Genomic DNA, 17,107 nt, shown 5'->3' on the forward strand with positions numbered 1-17,107 from the left:
GTCACGAGCTGTCAACCTCCACCCTAAACCCCGCTTTGCCTCCAGCATTTATAATGGTGTTAAATCGATTTAAAAGTGCTTTTAATGACTAAGGGGGGGTTTGCACTCTGAGGCTTTCTGTGTGAAAGGGGTCACCAGCACAGCCGTTTGAGAGGTAACCCATAGCCTGAGAGGCACTAGTTAGGACAGGGAAGAATCGTCCCCTCAATTTCGCTGCAGCCACAGCAGGGACTGGGTCGACACGAGGCCGACCTAATGTTTAAGCGCAGGCGAGGGCTGGGTCTGTGTGCGAGGCCCACGCAGCGCTATCAGGCTGGCCCTAGGGCGCAGCGCTTCCCCCAGGCAATCGCCCCTTCCCCCCTCAAAAAAACGCTCCCTATCCCCAAGCTCCTACAACGACTCGGGCCTCTTCAGCGCCCCCCCTCCCCGCGCCTACAAACCCCCTTCCCCGCTGGCGGCTGCATCCGGGGCTCGCCCTCGCGTTCGAGGCGGTGACGTCACTTATATAAAGGCCTGCAGCGCCTTTGTTCGCTCTCTCATTGCGCAGTTGCAGCGCGGCCTGCGAGGACGGGAACTGGAGGGGAGGTGAGCGCCGGCCGGCCGGCGGGACAGGCGGGAACGGAGCGGGAGAGCAGAGCTGAGCGGGGCAGGAAAGGGGACGCCGAAGGGAGAGGGAAGAAGGGGTTTTTTTTGGAGGGGGCCAGGTCCCGACGTTCCGTCGGGGAGTTAAACTTCCTCCCGCTCTGGTGTGGGGTGGCCGGGCACTCGCTGCGGTTGGGCGCCGGGCACTCGCTGCGGTTGGGCGCCGCGCCCGCCTGGTCGCTGGATTCTCGGGGTGAGGAGCGGTGGCCGCCATTTTAGGTGTCGGGCAGTTTTCGGGTCCCGCTGGGTGGGCCTCGCGGGGTGTGTGTGTGTGTACACGCGCGCTCGCTGTGGGGAGGGGCGCGGCTCTTTGTTGCGTTTGGGGTGGCTCGATGCCGGGCAGACACACGTGGTCTGGTAGTTCCCAGTTCAGCTGCTGCGGCGACCCGCCTCTCCGGTAGGAGATTCTCCCCGCCAAACGTGGCCGCCATTTTGTGGTAGCGTCGCGAGACTGTTGAGGGTCTAACGCTCCCATCCCCCGCCCCCTCCGCTTTGCCTGGGGCTCACGCGCCTCTGCCTTTGTGACTGGCTGCGGATCCCGCGTGCTCTCGTCTCCCCGGCCGCATTGTGGCTGCCGAGCCCTCGGTATTCCCGGGGGGGGGGGGTGCGCTCTGGTTTTCCCGCCACTGGGGTTTGGGGGGCGGGTGAAGCAGCGTTGGCACATTCCTCCCCAGCTGCTGAGGCCCATCTGTCCTGCAGTCGCGATTTACACCCGGCCCCTGGAGCGGCGTGGACGGGCCAGCCTAATAGCAACATGCTGAAAAATGCACCCTGGTTTCCAGACTAGGCTTGAACAGTTTGGAAATAAGAGCTGACCGGCCTGAAGCGAATTACTCTGGGATTGTTTTGCATCATTTGAAACGTAGCTGCAGGGTCCTGTTTCTTTTCCTCTGGTAAAAGATTTTGTTTTGTTTCCATAGGATTTAAAAATTGTTCCTTCTGCCCATAAAACATCATTCCTACATCATGTGCAGTCAGTTAGAGCAGGGCTTATTACGGTCTCCTCAGCGCCGCCCCCCCACCCCCCAGTTTCTGTATCCCGGCACTGTATTTTATAGCATGGCTTCCTTCCAGATTTATTGAAATTATATAGGTTCATCTGTTAGAAATACTATTAGGGTGCTAAATATGAATATCGTTTTGTAAAATTGATGCTTTGTTCTGTGTCTAGCTATCATTCTTTCATACAGATGATGGTCTCTGTTTCTTTCTCACTCTAAAGTTTCTAACTGACTTGGTTAGAAGTCACTCTTATATATGGTGAGGAAGGAGAGGGAGGGTGTGTGTTGAAATACTTTCTGGAGTTCACACCTTCTTACAAAAAGAGAATTAAAGTACTTAAATCTAGTGCCATCATGTCTCATTAATATAACTTATGTTTAATAGGTCCTACTAGAGTCAAAATGGTTGAAGCGGATCGTCCTGGGAAATTGTTCATTGGTGGACTGAATACAGAGACAAATGAGAAAGCTCTTGAGGCTGTATTTGGCAAATATGGGCGCATTGTGGAAGGTAAAAATAAAATTTCTAAATGGATACTAACTAAAAGTTGTGCTGTGATGAATCTTATGGCATTGATCAGCTGAAATGATACTGCTCTCATAGTCCTCTAAGAAGTTCTGAGCATGTTGTAAGGGGTAGGTTATGCTGTGAGACTTATGAAAAGTAGAATAACATTTAGGTTTATATTTACAGTTCTCTTGATGAAGGATCGTGAAACGAACAAATCCAGAGGATTTGCTTTTGTCACATTTGAGAGCCCAGCAGATGCAAAGGATGCTGCCAGAGATATGAATGGAAAGGTATGATCTCTGTTTGATAAATCATGCTTGTTTTATCACTACAACAGTGCAGTGTCAATATTAATTATTTGAACTTAATAGCAGTGTGCTTTACAAACTAGATTTGTATTAAGATCTGAGAGACAAGTCCTACTGTAACAAATGACCAAATTTCTTTTCTGCTAAACTTACAAATGCTGAATATAATCTTTGCTAACCCTGTAGAACTGGCATTTATTAAAGCTTCTCTTCCTGTCCCAGGATTTGAGGGTGGGGGTGGGAAGCTTCCTGCTCAGGAGAATAAGAGGGAAGTTAATTTATGTATCTTTGAGAATCAGGATGCCTTTCAGATGGAGTTTTTAGCTTTTTGTTATACAAATTCTTTATCCTATCTGTTTGTAAAGCCAAAAGCTACATAACTCTAATCAAAGTCTAAATTTTATTATAAACAGCATCTACTGTACTGAATTGATACAAATGTAATTTCTTAATCTGGAAGGATGGGAGTTCGTGTTATATTGACATATTTTGATAAATATGAAGTTGAAGAAAAACAGTTCCATTTGTTTTTGGAATTTGAGACAGTTACTCAAGTCTTTTAGTGTTTGTTGTTCTTGCTTAGAGGATATAGATAAAGGATATCTGCTTATTAAGCACACCTAAATTTGTCAAATAGGTACCAGATGCGTGATATGGGAAGTGGCTTGCCAGCTAACTCATTCAATAGTAGTAACAACCATGATTGCATCTGTGCTCCTTTCTCAAATCTGGCAATTTAACTAGGAACAGTAACTTTTGATGATAGGAAAGGACTGAATTGCTTCATTTAAACTGATATGCAAATAATGTAGCTATGCATTGTCAACTTTTTATGAAATAAGTGAAAAGGCCCAGAGTAGTAATGGGGATACATAGCCTAAGATCTGTAGGTCACAGGCTAGTATGTAGCCCCGGGTGGTATTGCAGTTGTGTTCTAAGTGGGAGATGTCTGTTGTTGCTGACCAGCATCACAGCCCTCCTTTTTTGCAGCCTCTTAAGCTCTGAACAACTATGTAGCAGGACTGAATTTACTTTTTCTTTGGAGGTGTCACCTTTAAATCAATTGACACATTGATGGGGCAGTTGAGGAAGCTTGTATTGATATTACTTGTCTTCCATAGCTAGAGTCCTTTAGTTGTCATTTGGCACTCTTTACTATTTGGTTTATATTCAATCACTTGAATGTTTTGAGTGCATATCTTAAAGTGTGATTTAAGCATTATATTTTGCAGTGTTTCAATAGGTCTTTAAGTATCTATGGAATCCTGGGAATGGAACATCAATGTGCTGGTAGTGTTCTTAATTAAAACATTTAATTTCAGCAGAGCTCTCTTAATCCTTGCCTTATGTTGTCTCACAGTGAGAATCAAATACAAACAGTAAAAGCTAGCTATAACATGGTGTCCGGTCAAACTGTTTGAGCATGTGTTCTTGGTGCCCATGCCCAACTTAGTGTTACAATAACTTGTGCCACCATTGTATTGTGCCACCATTTCAGAGATGAGCAGTCTTCCTGAGTCAAAGTTTACAGTCCTGTGACTTAGAAGGCAGTCGGACTCTTACTGACTTGTAGACAGTTCCTTAAAGGTGCTATTCCAGGATTTACCTCAAAATATGCATGTTACTGTAATACTGAGAATTATGTAGCACAATTCTAAAGTCCTCTTAAATACTGTTTAAACCAGAGTGGCTTGGAATAATTTGTGCTTTAACTGCTGAGGCACTAGAGATTAGTGACTGGCTGAGAGGATTTGATCATTTGACATCGTGTGTAGAGTACTATTCTAAAACTGCTCTTAAAACAAAATGATTCCTTGTTCTTATTTTAGGTCTTCTGTATAATGGTATAACATTGGCCACACTTGGAATTTTTAGAATAAATGCCCAGTGTATTAGCTAAAATAGTGGCTTGTTTATATAATATTTAATTGTATTTCTTTGAGATCTGTGCATACTATTTTAGAATGCACCTCCTGCATCACTGGACTCTTAGAACCTTTATAAAGTGGTGCCTTATGGGTTGTGTGAGCACCCTCTCAATGCCCATAATGTTCTGAAGGGTGGTCCTAAGTGTCCAACAGCCTTTGATTCCTTCTTCCTGTGATAAACTGCAGATGCATGGGGTGGAGGTCCTTACATGAGAAATCTTTAAAAACTTTAGGTTTTTAATAGTAGCTTGCTTAGTTTCTGGGCCACAGAACAGTTAAAATATCTGCATCTGCTTAAATTTGGATCCACCGCATTCTGGGTCAATTATGGTCAATCCTAGAGGAAAACTGAGGTAAAGTGGTACCTTCTGTGCGGCTTGCTTTTTTTATATAAAGAGGGAGACAAAAGGTGTAAGTGAGACATGTATTGTATTGGACCAGTTTCTGTTTGGTGAGAGACATTACCTCACCCACCTTCTCTCTAATATCCTGGGGCCAATACAACTACCACACTGCATCCTTCATCTTTTTGTCATTTGAATGTTGTGGAAGATATCCAAACGCTGGTGTTCTGTAATGCTATTCCTCTACACCTTAGGTCAGAAAAGACACATGCATTTCTCCAGGTTTTCTATAGGACAGAGCTCCCATGAGCCAGAGCCTTGTTCCCATAAAGGGGCCTCTTCAGTTCCATGGTTTCCTAAAGTGGGAAAGCAACAGAAGTTTTCTAAATAGGAAGTAGCAGCCTAAACCAGGCACAGGATTGTTAGGATACAGCAAGACTGACCTCTTGGGAAAAAAAATTAAACCAGGTCTCTAATAAGTTATTGGCTGACCCCCTCCTAGCCAAAGAAGCGTGGGAGTTCTGTGCTTTTGGTTCTTTCTAACAGCACAAAAGAGAGCACAACACTTCAGATTGGTCAAGTTATTCTGCCTTTTACACTCTTACTTCTAGTAAGTCTCAAGTTTGATAGTTGCTGGGAGTCGATAGCTTTGCTTTGTTCTCTGTTGGGGATGGGTGATTCTCATCCTTGTGGAGTGACATTACCACGGATCACTGGGTTTGGGCTGCTATTTGGTCCATATGAGATTGAGTTCCATCCTGTGCTGCCTCCTAGCTTCTTTCCTATAAGTTTTCAGAGATCCCTCACATGATCTGCTATTCAGGATAAAACTGAGTTCTCTAGTAAGGATGGGCGTCAAAAGAAACAGTACAGTTCAAGCAGTACAGAAGAAATTACTTCATAATGCTTCATCATTCTGAAGAGACTGTTTTCATCCTGTAATGGATTTAAAGAAACTGAACAATTACATCAGAGTTCAAATTATGTGTCGTACCACAAGCTTTTATCCCTATTTTTCACTCTGAAACGGATTCAGGCATAAAGTGCATACTTTTACACTGTAGTCAGATTAGCTCACAAAGTACCATTGCTTCTTCATAGATGGTGATCACTACAGATAAACCCTTCTCTGGAACTATCCTTGGCTCTATTAGCCAAGGCTTTTCTACTAAGGAAGGCATTTGCCAGATGGTCGTAATGAAGGTGCTCACAGTGCAGTTTTCATGAGATCACGGTGAACATGATCTTTCAAGGACACTTCCAGTCACACGTTTATGATTCTAAGTATGACCTCTGCCTACCTGCGAAGGAGATCCTTGCATCAGTGGTTGGTAGTGCCATACAGTCCAAATATAGGTGACTTGGGCATAGTGTTTATTATTTTACTGAAGGCTGTCCTAGAGTCATCAGTGGGCTGATAGGTCTTTCTAGTACCAACTGTTGCAGATGCATTCAGTTTGGTCTGAGAAAGTGGACTGTTCATGGTCAATAAAACATGTGGAAAGCCAAACTCTGTATAAGAGTGTCTGGTTGCAAGCCATCAAATGAACTTGAAAATCCTTTCTGCCTTTCAGTCAAGGACCACATAATACAAAGTGTCAGGACAGTATGACAGCCTGGTGTTATGATAGCAAGTGCTCATTTCTAGCTGCTCTATCAGGAAACAATGGACCTGGACCTGTTACCTTGCTAATAATGAAAGTATTTACAGTTTTTGCATCCCTGCCTATTTTGGCTAATTGAAGCTGAAGTCAGACTACAGAAACAGTTATTAATGAGCAATATAAGAAGAATGACATGTCTATTAAATGCCTGCCAATGCACAAACTAATCCATTGACATCTTATGCTTCAGCTAGCATGGTGTTACCTGAAGGTTTTTAGGCATTAATAGCACACCTTGGTTCTGTTTCTTGGAAATCTTTATAGCTGTTGTCCAAGGGTAATTCTCTAATCCTCACTTAATTAGAACCTTCCCAGTCAAACTTTTATAGGGTTATACTGATTGCCCATTCCCAGCTGCCGTGTAGGTAGTACACCTGCAACTGTAGTTCTTTGGAGGGTCAGCACCTGTATGGCTTTTATAACCATGGCTCTGAACATCAGTATTTGTTGCAGAGTATCTAGAGACCAGGTCCCTATTCTAGGCACTGCACAAACTAGTAAGGTGATCGCTGCCCCAAAAAAGTTTATAAATTTAAGCTTAATACATGATCCAACTATTGGATGTGCTGTGTTCATAAGGCTGTCTTGGGCCCAGCAAGCGAAAAGGTGTTAGTAAAACCCTTGTTCTGCGGATACAATGCTAAACAGTTAAAGGTGGTTTGGGGTTTTACACCGAGTTACTGTTGGCTGCCATTGTAGTAACCACTATTTAAATTTCTGACCTTTTATGGACACGAGGAGAAAGGGAAATAATTAAAGTATTTTAACTTTAAGGCTTTAAAATTAAGGCTTTTATTTTTAATTCTTGTTTTTCAGCTGTAGTCTCCTTTTTATAGAGTAGACCCTTGTTTGAGCTTTCCCAGAAGGCGCTAAAGATTATAGTAGCTGTCTAATCCCAATAAGACTGTTCGTTAGATTGTCTTGAGTTGTTGGAATTAAATTCTGTTTGTTTTAGAATCAAACAAGAAGCTTATTCATATGTAGGAAAAATAAAAGCAAAGATAAAATAATGCAGCTTGTGTCACTAATGCTTTTCTTCACTTGCATCCTAGCTGCTGGTAAAACACAGGCTCTGCATATTATCCTATTAGTTACTTTAAGACCTTTGCAAACTTACTAGCATTGGACTGTCCCAGGCACTTGTAGCTGGCCTTTTTGGTCACAGGTTCACAGCACCTGCTGCAGAAGGTGGTGATATCTTGGCTGAGTAAGCCAGGGTTTCAATGAACAGAAAGCAAAAAGATAGGAAAAGTAACGTGGGGAAGGAAAAGCACACATTAGGGAGTTAGGTGATAAAAGGCACTTAAAGCTTGCATTCCAGGTATTCAGAATTTCTAAATGCCAGATGGTCAATGAGGTATTTTGGTTTCAGAACAGCAAAAACACAAAAGTGTCAGGAATCTACAATGAGCCGGGAGAATGGTCATGATGAAGCTTGCTCCTTCCAGTCTTTTAGTGACCTTCACACAAATTATGTCCAAGAAGTGATGGCATCCTCATGCAATTGAAACTAACCAATCAAAACACTTGCTTCCGTTTCTAGAATATTTCAACTCATCATGACAACTGGTGGCTTTTCCATGTGCCTTGACGATGCCTTGTCATAGTAGTTCTAACTTAAACAATCCAGTTTACCAGTGTTTGTGTCTCCAGCTTGTATCCAATAGACTGAGTTGGACTCTTGGGTAATTTAAGACTACAGGCTTCTGCACGACACAAGCTATGGGAGAGTGCTTGTACTGCACCACTGGCAACTAATTTCTATAAAGCTTCAAAGCTGCGGGCGATAAGGGGGTGTCACCACCTACAGGCATCTCTTTCCTTGTGAACAATGGCCTTAGAATCACTAACTGCAGAAAGGGAGAACTAAAATCGAGTTGATTCTCTTTAATGAGATGTTGTATTTAGCACAGTAATCCTAACTATTTTTGTCCTTTTTGAGTTCTGGGCAGAGTAGATGTTCGGAAACCTAAATAACACACACCTTTCACAGAGCCTGCAGTCTTGGTAGATAGGCTCAAATTCTTTAAGGACTCTTGACTCTTTGATTCCAAAACTTGTGATAACCCAGCACATAATAGGCTGGTAACAAAGCAGCTGTAAAACTTTGAGTTTACTTGTTGAATATATTGAACATTGAGCTTGTATTATGGCCACACAAGGCACCCATTTCTGTAGAGCCATGCCTTTAAATCTAGATCTAGAATCAGCTCTTGCTTTTTAAAAAAAGAAAAAAAATAGTGGTTTCAGAGAACCTTGAAAACAACATAAACTGACTGTCACCTTTTTGAGTAGGTAGCCTGATGCAATAGTGCAAAGGTATCAACTGCCCAGTTCATTGTTAATTCTGAAACTGCCTTTAGTTTTCATGCCAACTTTAATTTAGTTCACGGCTGATCATCTTCACAGAAACATCAAGTGAACACGTCCAGCTGCCTTCCCATGTGCCAAAAGCTCCAGCTGACAAACCTTAAGCTTCATCCCTGGAACTTCTGGATGCCACTATACTTTGGTACAAAAATCCTGTGGCTTACTGAAAACTGAAACTGGAGAGAGTAGTACATACATAGCACATATTTAAAACAGATGTATGTTCTAAGTTAAACAACAGAAATACCAGAGTTCCAATTTCTGAAATTGCTGCAGATTTCCATTAAGTGCCACAGGAACAAAGGACCTTTCTGTAGAACTAACTCCTTCTGAGTACATTCCCGGTTGTTTATACCGGCATGCTGAAGATTCAGAGCTGTTCTAGAATTACAAACCTACTTAATTTATAATGTAAAAGCCCAGTAACAGTGAAGCTGAATATAAGAATGGCTCTACTGGATCAGACCAATGGTCCATCTAGCCCAATTGCTTATTTAAGACATAGAAGCATAACTGAGCACTGAGTAAAGCAGCTTCTCTTTTTAGTCATTAGATGGGAAAGCAATTAAAGTGGAACAAGCAACCAAGCCATCCTTTGAAAGTGGTGGTAGACGTGGGCCACCACCCCCTCCAAGAAGCAGAGGTCCTCCCAGGGGCCTTAGAGGTGGAAGAGGCGGAAGTGGAGCAAGAGGACCACCTTCAAGAGGGAGTCACTTGGGTATGTATTTACATATCTGATAGCACTTGGACAACATGGAAGACCATCAGATTTGGAAGGTGACAATATCCCTCTGAAAAATCAAGCCACTGAATAAAGTAGTCCTTGTTTTTAAATTAAAAACAGATGAAAATGTGCACTCTGCAGTTGAGTCAAATTATTGGCTCAGTAATTAGACTTAAATCTTCTAGTGTGTGAGGGTTCCTTTCTGCATATAGCATTCTGCTTGACTTTTGGCTCAAACAGAAAGCAAAACTCCTCCCTTGCAAGTGAGGAAGGAATCTGGTGTCCTGGTTTGAAAGTCATCTTGCAGCTGGGAAAAAGGTGAACGCTTTGCAGTCTTACTGCCAGAAGACAAAACTCAATAAACAATAGCTGCTGACTTCAGGGATTGATCCTTTGACGGTCAAGCTTAATTATCTGGCAAGATAGGGATCTGCAAACTTTGAGCACTGCTTGTTTAATATAGCGCTGTTTAGGAGAGATACTTTAAAAGCGCTGTAGCTTTTAGGAGAGATACTTGACTGGTTATCCTTTGATGTAGAAAACGTTAGAGACACAAGATTTTGTTAGTTTGTCTGGATACTGGACTAAAATTAAGCAAGCTGCTTTCTTAATCGGAGAAGCAAGTAGCCCCTTATCTGGGGTGTAGTTGAATCAAAACAGCCAGAAAGCAGTTCTGTGAGGTCTGTATAGTGGGTCCTGCACAACCTCCAGGGTAGGATGTGGTCAAATCTGCTTTTAGGCTGCTCTGCTCCTTATTTGGCCACAATATCTGGAAGCAGTGGACTTGTGCATTATCTAGGCTACATGACCATGTAATCTGATTTACGTTACTCTTCCTCTTTTGGTCACACTGCATCTTTTATTCGTGACTGGGGCTTCCCAGATTTGACCGCTGTACCAAAAAAAGAGCCATTATGGAATCTCAGGGAGCATGCATGTGGCCAGAGTGTTACAGTTCTTCTCCACTTGTCTCCAAGTTCTTCCTACAGACTTCTGCTCTGGCTTGGTGGTACTGATTTGCCACTGCTTAAGCATCTCAAATTTTAGCCCTTTAACCTGCAGGAATATAAAAAATGGCTTATCTAGATCTTCCCATAAATGATCGGTTGACTGACTCTTTACCTTTTTAGGTTCTTCTAGGGGGCCACTTCCAATGAAGAGGGGGCCACCTCCACGAAGTGGCGGACCTCCACCCAAAAGATCTGCACCTTCAGGGCCAGTGCGAAGCAGTAGTGGAATGGGAGGGAGAGGTAAGGAGTTGTTCAATGTGTTTCTTTTTGGTTGTCTGGAATAACGAGGCTGGATTTATTCGTGCCTGTAACAAATCACCAATGACTTCAAATCAAATTCATTTTTTTGTTAGCATAATGTTTATGCTTGTATAGCTATTGTCTCTTCATGTCAGCAAAACTTTCAGATCTGTGACTTTTTAAAGATGTTCCTCTACTGCTGTTTTTTAGTTTTGAGTAGCAGCCATGAAACAGTATTGCACTGAATGCAGACTATAGCAAAGTGATGTCCTAAATAACTCTGAACTATGCTGTTAATACAACTTTGCATTGAGGAACTTCCTCTGCAGCAGCTGTCCTTCATGCTTTCTTCATTTTTAAACAGTTGATTTACGTGAATTGTACTTCTTTAAAGCTCCTGTATCACGTGGAAGAGACAGCTATGGTGGTCCTCCACGCAGAGAGCCAATGCCATCACGGAGAGATGTCTACATGTCCCCAAGAGATGATGGTTATAGTACAAAAGACAGGTAAAGTTAATGCATTATAGTTAAAGCTTAATACCAGGGTCCTGATTTCTCATTTTGTCTGCAAAGAATTATGCTCACCTATGAGGAGCTGGTTGAGAATTTGAAAGTGGAGGGTAGCTTAGGTGAAAAAGTGATCATGAAATGGTAGAGTTCTTGATTTTAAGGAATGGTAGGAGGGAGAACAGCACAATAAAGCTAATGGGTTTCAAGAAGGTAGACTTTAGCAAACTCAGGCAGTTGGTAGCTAAGATCCCATGGGAAGCAAGTCTAAAGGGAAAACAGTTCAAGAGTTAACAGTTTTTTCAGAGAGACTTTATTAAGGGCACAAAAGCAAACTATCCCTCTTTATAGGAAAGATAGAGGTATGGTAAGAGACCACCCTGGCTTAATTATGAAATCTTCAATGATTGGAAACTCAGAGTCCCACAAAAAGTGGAAACTAGGTCAAATTACAAAGGATGAATATAACCAAATAACGTGAGTATGTAGGGACAAAATTAGAAAGGCCAAGGCACAAAATGAGATTAAATTAGCTAGAGACATGAAGGGTAACAAAGCATTCTAGAAATACATTAGAAGCAAGAGGAAGACCAAGGACAGGGAAGGCCCATTACACAATGATGGTGAGGGAGAACAATAACCAAATGTGGAAATGGTGGAAGTCCTAAATGACTGTTTCAGCTTTCACCAGAAAGGTTATTAGCAATCGGGCATCTAACATGTGAATACCAGGGAAAAATGAGGTAGGATCAGAAGCTAAAATAGGGACAGAACAAGTTAAAAATTACCTAGACAAGTTAGATGTCCAAGGCACCAAAGCCTGATGAAATACATCCTGGAATACTTAAGGAGCTAACTGAGGAGATATCTAAGACATTAGTAATTATCTTTGAAAAGTCATGGAAGAAGAGATTGATTGCAGAGGACTGGAAAAGGGCAAATGTTAGTGCCCATCTATAAAAAGGAAAATAAGGACAACCTGGGGAATTTCAGACCAGTCAGTTTACCTTCAGTACCTGGACAGATAATGGAGCAAATAATTAAGTAATCAACTTGTAGATAATAAGGTGATAAGTAACAGCATGGATTACAAAGCATGTCAGACTAATGTAATGGCTTTCTTTGACAGGGTAACAAGTCTTGTGGATGGGGCAGGGGGGGAGCGAGTGGTAGATGTGGTATAGTTAGACTTTAGTAAGGCTTTTGGTACTGTCACATGACGTTCTCATAAACAAACTAGGGAAATAAACTGTAGATGGAGCTATTATAAGGTGGGTGCATAACTAGTTGGAAAACCATTCCAGAGAGTACTTCAGTTATCAGTGATTCACATTCAATCTGGGAGGCCATATTGAACGGGCTTCTGCAGGGTTCCTTTCTGGGTCATGTTCTGTTCAACATCTTCATCACTGGTTTAGATAATGGCATAGAGAGTAAACTTACAAAGTTTGCGGACAATACCAGGCTGGGAGCAAGTGCTCTGGAGGATAGGATTAAAATTCAAAATGATCTGGATAAACTGGAGAAATGGTCTGAAGTAAATAGGATGAAATTCAATAAGGACAAGTGCAAAGTACTCCAGTTAGGAAGGAACAATTGCACACATACAAAATGGGAAAAGACTGCCTAAGAAGGAGTTCTGTGGAAAGTGATCTGGTGGTCATAGTGGATTACAAGCGAAATATGAGTCAACAGTGTAACACAGTTTAGGGGGCCGGAAACAAATATTCTAATATGTATTAGTAGGAGTGTTGTAAACCAGACACAAGAAATAATTCTTCCGCTCTGCTCCATGCTGATCAGTCCTGAAGTGGAGTATTCTGTCCAGTTCTGGGCGCCACGTTTTGGGAAAGATGTGGACAAATTGAAGAAAGTCCAGAGAAGAGCAACAAAATTGATTAAAGGTCTAGAAAACATGGCCTATGAGGGAAGACTGAAAAAATTGGGGTTGTTTAGTATGGAGAAGAGAAGACTGAGAGGTAACATAAGTTTTCAAGTACATACAAGGCTGTGAAGAGGAGGGAGGAAAAATCGCAGCAAGGGCGGAATAGGTTGGACATTAGGAAAAGCTTCCTGTCAGGGTGGTTAAGCACTGGAATAAATTGCCTAGGGAGGTTGTGGAATCCCCATCACTGGAGATTTTTAAGAGCAGGTTAGACAAACAACTGTCAGGGATGGTCTAAATAATACTTAATCCTGCCACGAGTGCACGGGACTGGACTAGATGACCTTTCAAGGTCCCTTTCAGCCCTGTGATTCTATGATACTCATAAATAATATAACTATCACTTTTTTCTAGTTATTCAAGTAGAGATTATCCAAGTTCCAGGGATACAAGAGATTATGCTCCGCCTCCAAGAGATTATGCATACCGTGATTATGGTCATTCCAGCTCACGTGATGAGTACCCCTCTAGAGGATACAGGTACCTAGCATTATATTTTTCTCAGCTTCAGTCACACTCTGTCACAACACTGATTTGTAGTAAGTCTCAGCAGTTTTTCTTCTTATAGTGATCGTGATGGCTATGGTGGTGGACGCGATAGAGACTATTCAGATCATCCAAGTGGAGGCTCTTACAGAGATTCGTATGAGAGCTATGGTAAGGACCCATTTTGAGGATATCGTAGCAGAGTTTGTAAAGGTTTCCTAATCCTGATTTACTAGGCTGCTTGCATTTAAGGGGGAATGTCACACTCAGTTTTCTCCTCACAGTGAAAGTGAGAATGCAATTATTAGTTTATTTAACAAGATGATCAAATGATTACCATAACCTAACGAAGCAAAGTCTACAGTTCAGAATTGCGACTATCACTGGAAAATATGGCTGAGTTTCTTCTCTAAAAATAACAAGTTGTTCTGGAATATCCCCCAAAAGAGCCTGCTTGAAATAAACACCGTCTTCAGTCCTTTCAAACAGTCTTTAAATTCATTCGCTGCCTGATACACGGCCCCCACTATAAATGTCCTAACATGGCAGATTATATTAAAAAGTTTCAATTCGTACAAAAAAGTAACAGTAAACTTTAGTGCAGCAATTCTGTAAATTCAGATTTAAATTGTTATATATAACTTATAGTGTTGCCATATTACCTGACCATTGACCCTGCAGGTAACTCACGTAGTGCTCCACCTGCACGAGGGCCCCCGCCATCTTATGGTGGAAGCAGTCGCTATGATGATTACGGCAGTACACGAGATGGATATGGAAGTCGAGAAAGTTATTCAAGCAGCAGAAGTGATGTCTACTCAAGTGGTCGTGATCGTGTTGGAAGACAAGACAGAGGTCTTCCCCCTTCCATGGAAAGGGGTTACCCTCCTCCCCGTGATTCATACAGCAGTTCAAGCCGCGGAGCACCCAGAGGTGGTGGCCGTGGAGGAAGCCGATCTGATAGGGGTGGAGGCAGAAGCAGATACTGAAAAACAATCATAAACTTTTGGACCAAGACAGATTACTTCTCACAAACCCAAGTGGAAGTTGTTCTATCTTTACTACCAGAGGACTACTAAAAGGAAAAGTTGTTCTTACCTTTTTTTATTGTTGCCTGTTAAGTTTCCCCCTCCATGATTTTTATGCTTTTGTGAGGAAAAGTTAAAACAATGTTTAATTTCATTTCAAAATTGTTAACATTTCTTTCAAAAAGCAGATGTTAAATGTATAAAAGTTGAGCTGTGTACTAGTGTTGTAACTTTCAAAGTAAAAGTTTCCCTGAAATGCCAAACTTCCCATCTGATTTTCCTCATGAATGGAACAAGCAGTTCTAAGATCTTCCACACAACATCTAGCCATCTAAAATGGAGATGGATCGTTCTACACATTCAAACTCTCATTCTAAACAAATTAGTTACTTATGGTTGGAGGGTGGTGGGGGATGTGCCACATTAAAATTTCAGTTTCCTCTTGATTCTGAAATCACACAATATTCCCAGATCAAAATTTCTTCAGATCCTTGTGTAAAGAAAAAATCAGGATTCCATTCAGTCACTAAACCAGAAACAGCAAATGGATAATGCTGAGCATACTTTGCCTTCCTACTGTTTTGCTGGGAATTTGCAAGGACCTCTCCCCCAAAATAAACCATTTACATGTAATAAGTCAACTACAGAATACTGTAAATAAAAGGTTTGACCAGTTCCATCAAAGAAGCTACAAAACGATGCTTACTCATACTGTTTCAAATTTTTGCAACTCTGTGTAGTGTCTCACTTTTAAAGGACCATCTTTGATTCCAAAGGCAAATGGAGAAAATAAGATAAGCAAAGAAGTCTTTCTCTCCAACTTCTCAAAGGCTTATGACTTCATAAAAACAAGTGAATCTTTCAGCATTCCACAACAGATTTAAAGCATCAAATGCCTGTGAAACAGCAAAGATGGGTAAGCAAAGCAAACTAGTTTTTCAGTCTGTCAAAATTGAACCAAATTACCTTCCTCTTAGTACAGTGAGACATGCTGTACGTCATGGCAATGGAAGTGCTTTCTGTATTTAAAACAATATCTTATGGAAAAGCAATGCTGGAAAGCATTAGAAGTCTTCCAAATTCAACATTTCTTCTTATGGATATAAAGCATGTATGGCATCAATTTTGAAACTAAAGCATTTAAGAATGCAGCTCGTAGGCACAATGTGTTGCAAAGTAGGGTTGGGAGGGGAAATTCTATGCCCAGTATGTTTCATTGAAGACACTTAAAACAAGCTGCATGTACTATATTTCTAACAAATATTAAAATCCTGATGAAATCAGGAATTGGCTTAGATTGCCAAATATATCAGCTCGGATATTGGGCATTTTCAAGCAAGCCATTGCAAACTTGACGTTTAGTTGGATGCCTGACTTTATTTTAGTTTTGTGAAACTGCATTATATGGGGAAATTCTAGTACAAGTGGCAGAACCTGTGGTGAGTTGTCATATCGCAGGTAGAGCCATGAAGTTCAAAAGATGCTCTTGAATATAGTAGACTTGAAGACCTCCAACTAAAAAAAACCTTGTTACTACTCTAGTCCTCAAAATAAATTTGCCGTTCATCTTATGGATTTAACATGGCAGTGCACCATTGGAAAGGAATGAGAATCCATAAGCCATGCAACCTATCACTAAGCCATTCCAGTCCATTCCAAGCCAGTGAACCTTCCACCACTTAAAGAGAAGTAGTAGAACTTGAAACACATTAATCTGCAAACCCAAGCTTGTGACTTTTCTGGGACCGGGATGGTTATAGGTTGGATAACCATTTTAAATCTGTTCTAGCTCTGTCATATCTGTTTTAATTGTTGCAGGTTGATAACCTTCAAAGGCATGATGGTCCAAGGTACAGTTCTGACACGTCTGCATGGATAAGTGACCGCAGCTGTAACAGTAGGAAAGGTAAATTTTTATAATAGCACTGTAACTTTAAAGAAATTTCCTTTTTTTCCATGCTCAAACTTTTGATCTCACTTTTTGGGTGGGGGGTGGAAACCATGCCTTTTTCTGTGCTTGAAAGCAAAATTTCTAGGATGTTTGAACAGAGTACTTTAGCAGGTTGGGAAGTGGCAAGGATGACTGGGAGGGACTTAGACAAGGCCTCTGTGTATGCATTTGGGCCATGTGAGATGCACTAGCTCGGCTAAGAGCTCAGTAAAGAGTAGTTAAACTAGTGCAAACTGCTGTATGGATGCTTATTTTGGTTTTTGAGTTCACTTTTTTAGCTTTAATTTAAATTTACTCCTGAGCTAACGAAGCAAGCCAAAATAAACCTGTTTTAAAAGAAAATGGCCATGCTGCTTTTGCAGTTTAACTTCAATTTTTAACCAGTGCCGCCACCTTTAGGGAGATTTGATCTAAAATTATATGACTGAGTTTAATTTAATATCTAA

General features: G+C 41.5%; 1 protein-coding gene across 2 annotated transcripts; it reads left to right on the top strand.

Annotated features, from left to right (window-relative positions):
- Nucleotides 1-495: 495 nt before the first annotated feature.
- On the top strand, nt 496-15,394 carry RBMX (RNA binding motif protein X-linked). Of its 2 annotated transcripts, none has more exons than XM_084639260.1 (9): nt 496-585; nt 2,029-2,154; nt 2,338-2,444; nt 9,315-9,486; nt 10,623-10,742; nt 11,137-11,251; nt 13,551-13,676; nt 13,750-13,853; nt 14,364-15,394. In XM_084639260.1, exons 2-9 carry the CDS (start codon nt 2,046-2,048, stop codon nt 14,669-14,671), a joined length of 1,161 nt encoding a protein of 386 aa, XP_084495386.1. In that variant the 5' UTR covers nt 496-585; nt 2,029-2,045; the 3' UTR covers nt 14,672-15,394. The 2 variants fall into 2 exon arrangements, with proteins under 2 accessions (XP_084495386.1, XP_084495387.1); XM_084639261.1 differs by having other exon boundaries at nt 13,765-13,853; nt 14,364-15,391.
- Nucleotides 15,395-17,107: the final 1,713 nt, after the last annotated feature.

This window comes from Lepidochelys olivacea (assembly GCF_965140295.1).
Source record: "Lepidochelys olivacea isolate rLepOli2 genome assembly, chromosome: 9".
Lineage (NCBI taxonomy): Eukaryota > Metazoa > Chordata > Testudines > Cheloniidae > Lepidochelys > Lepidochelys olivacea.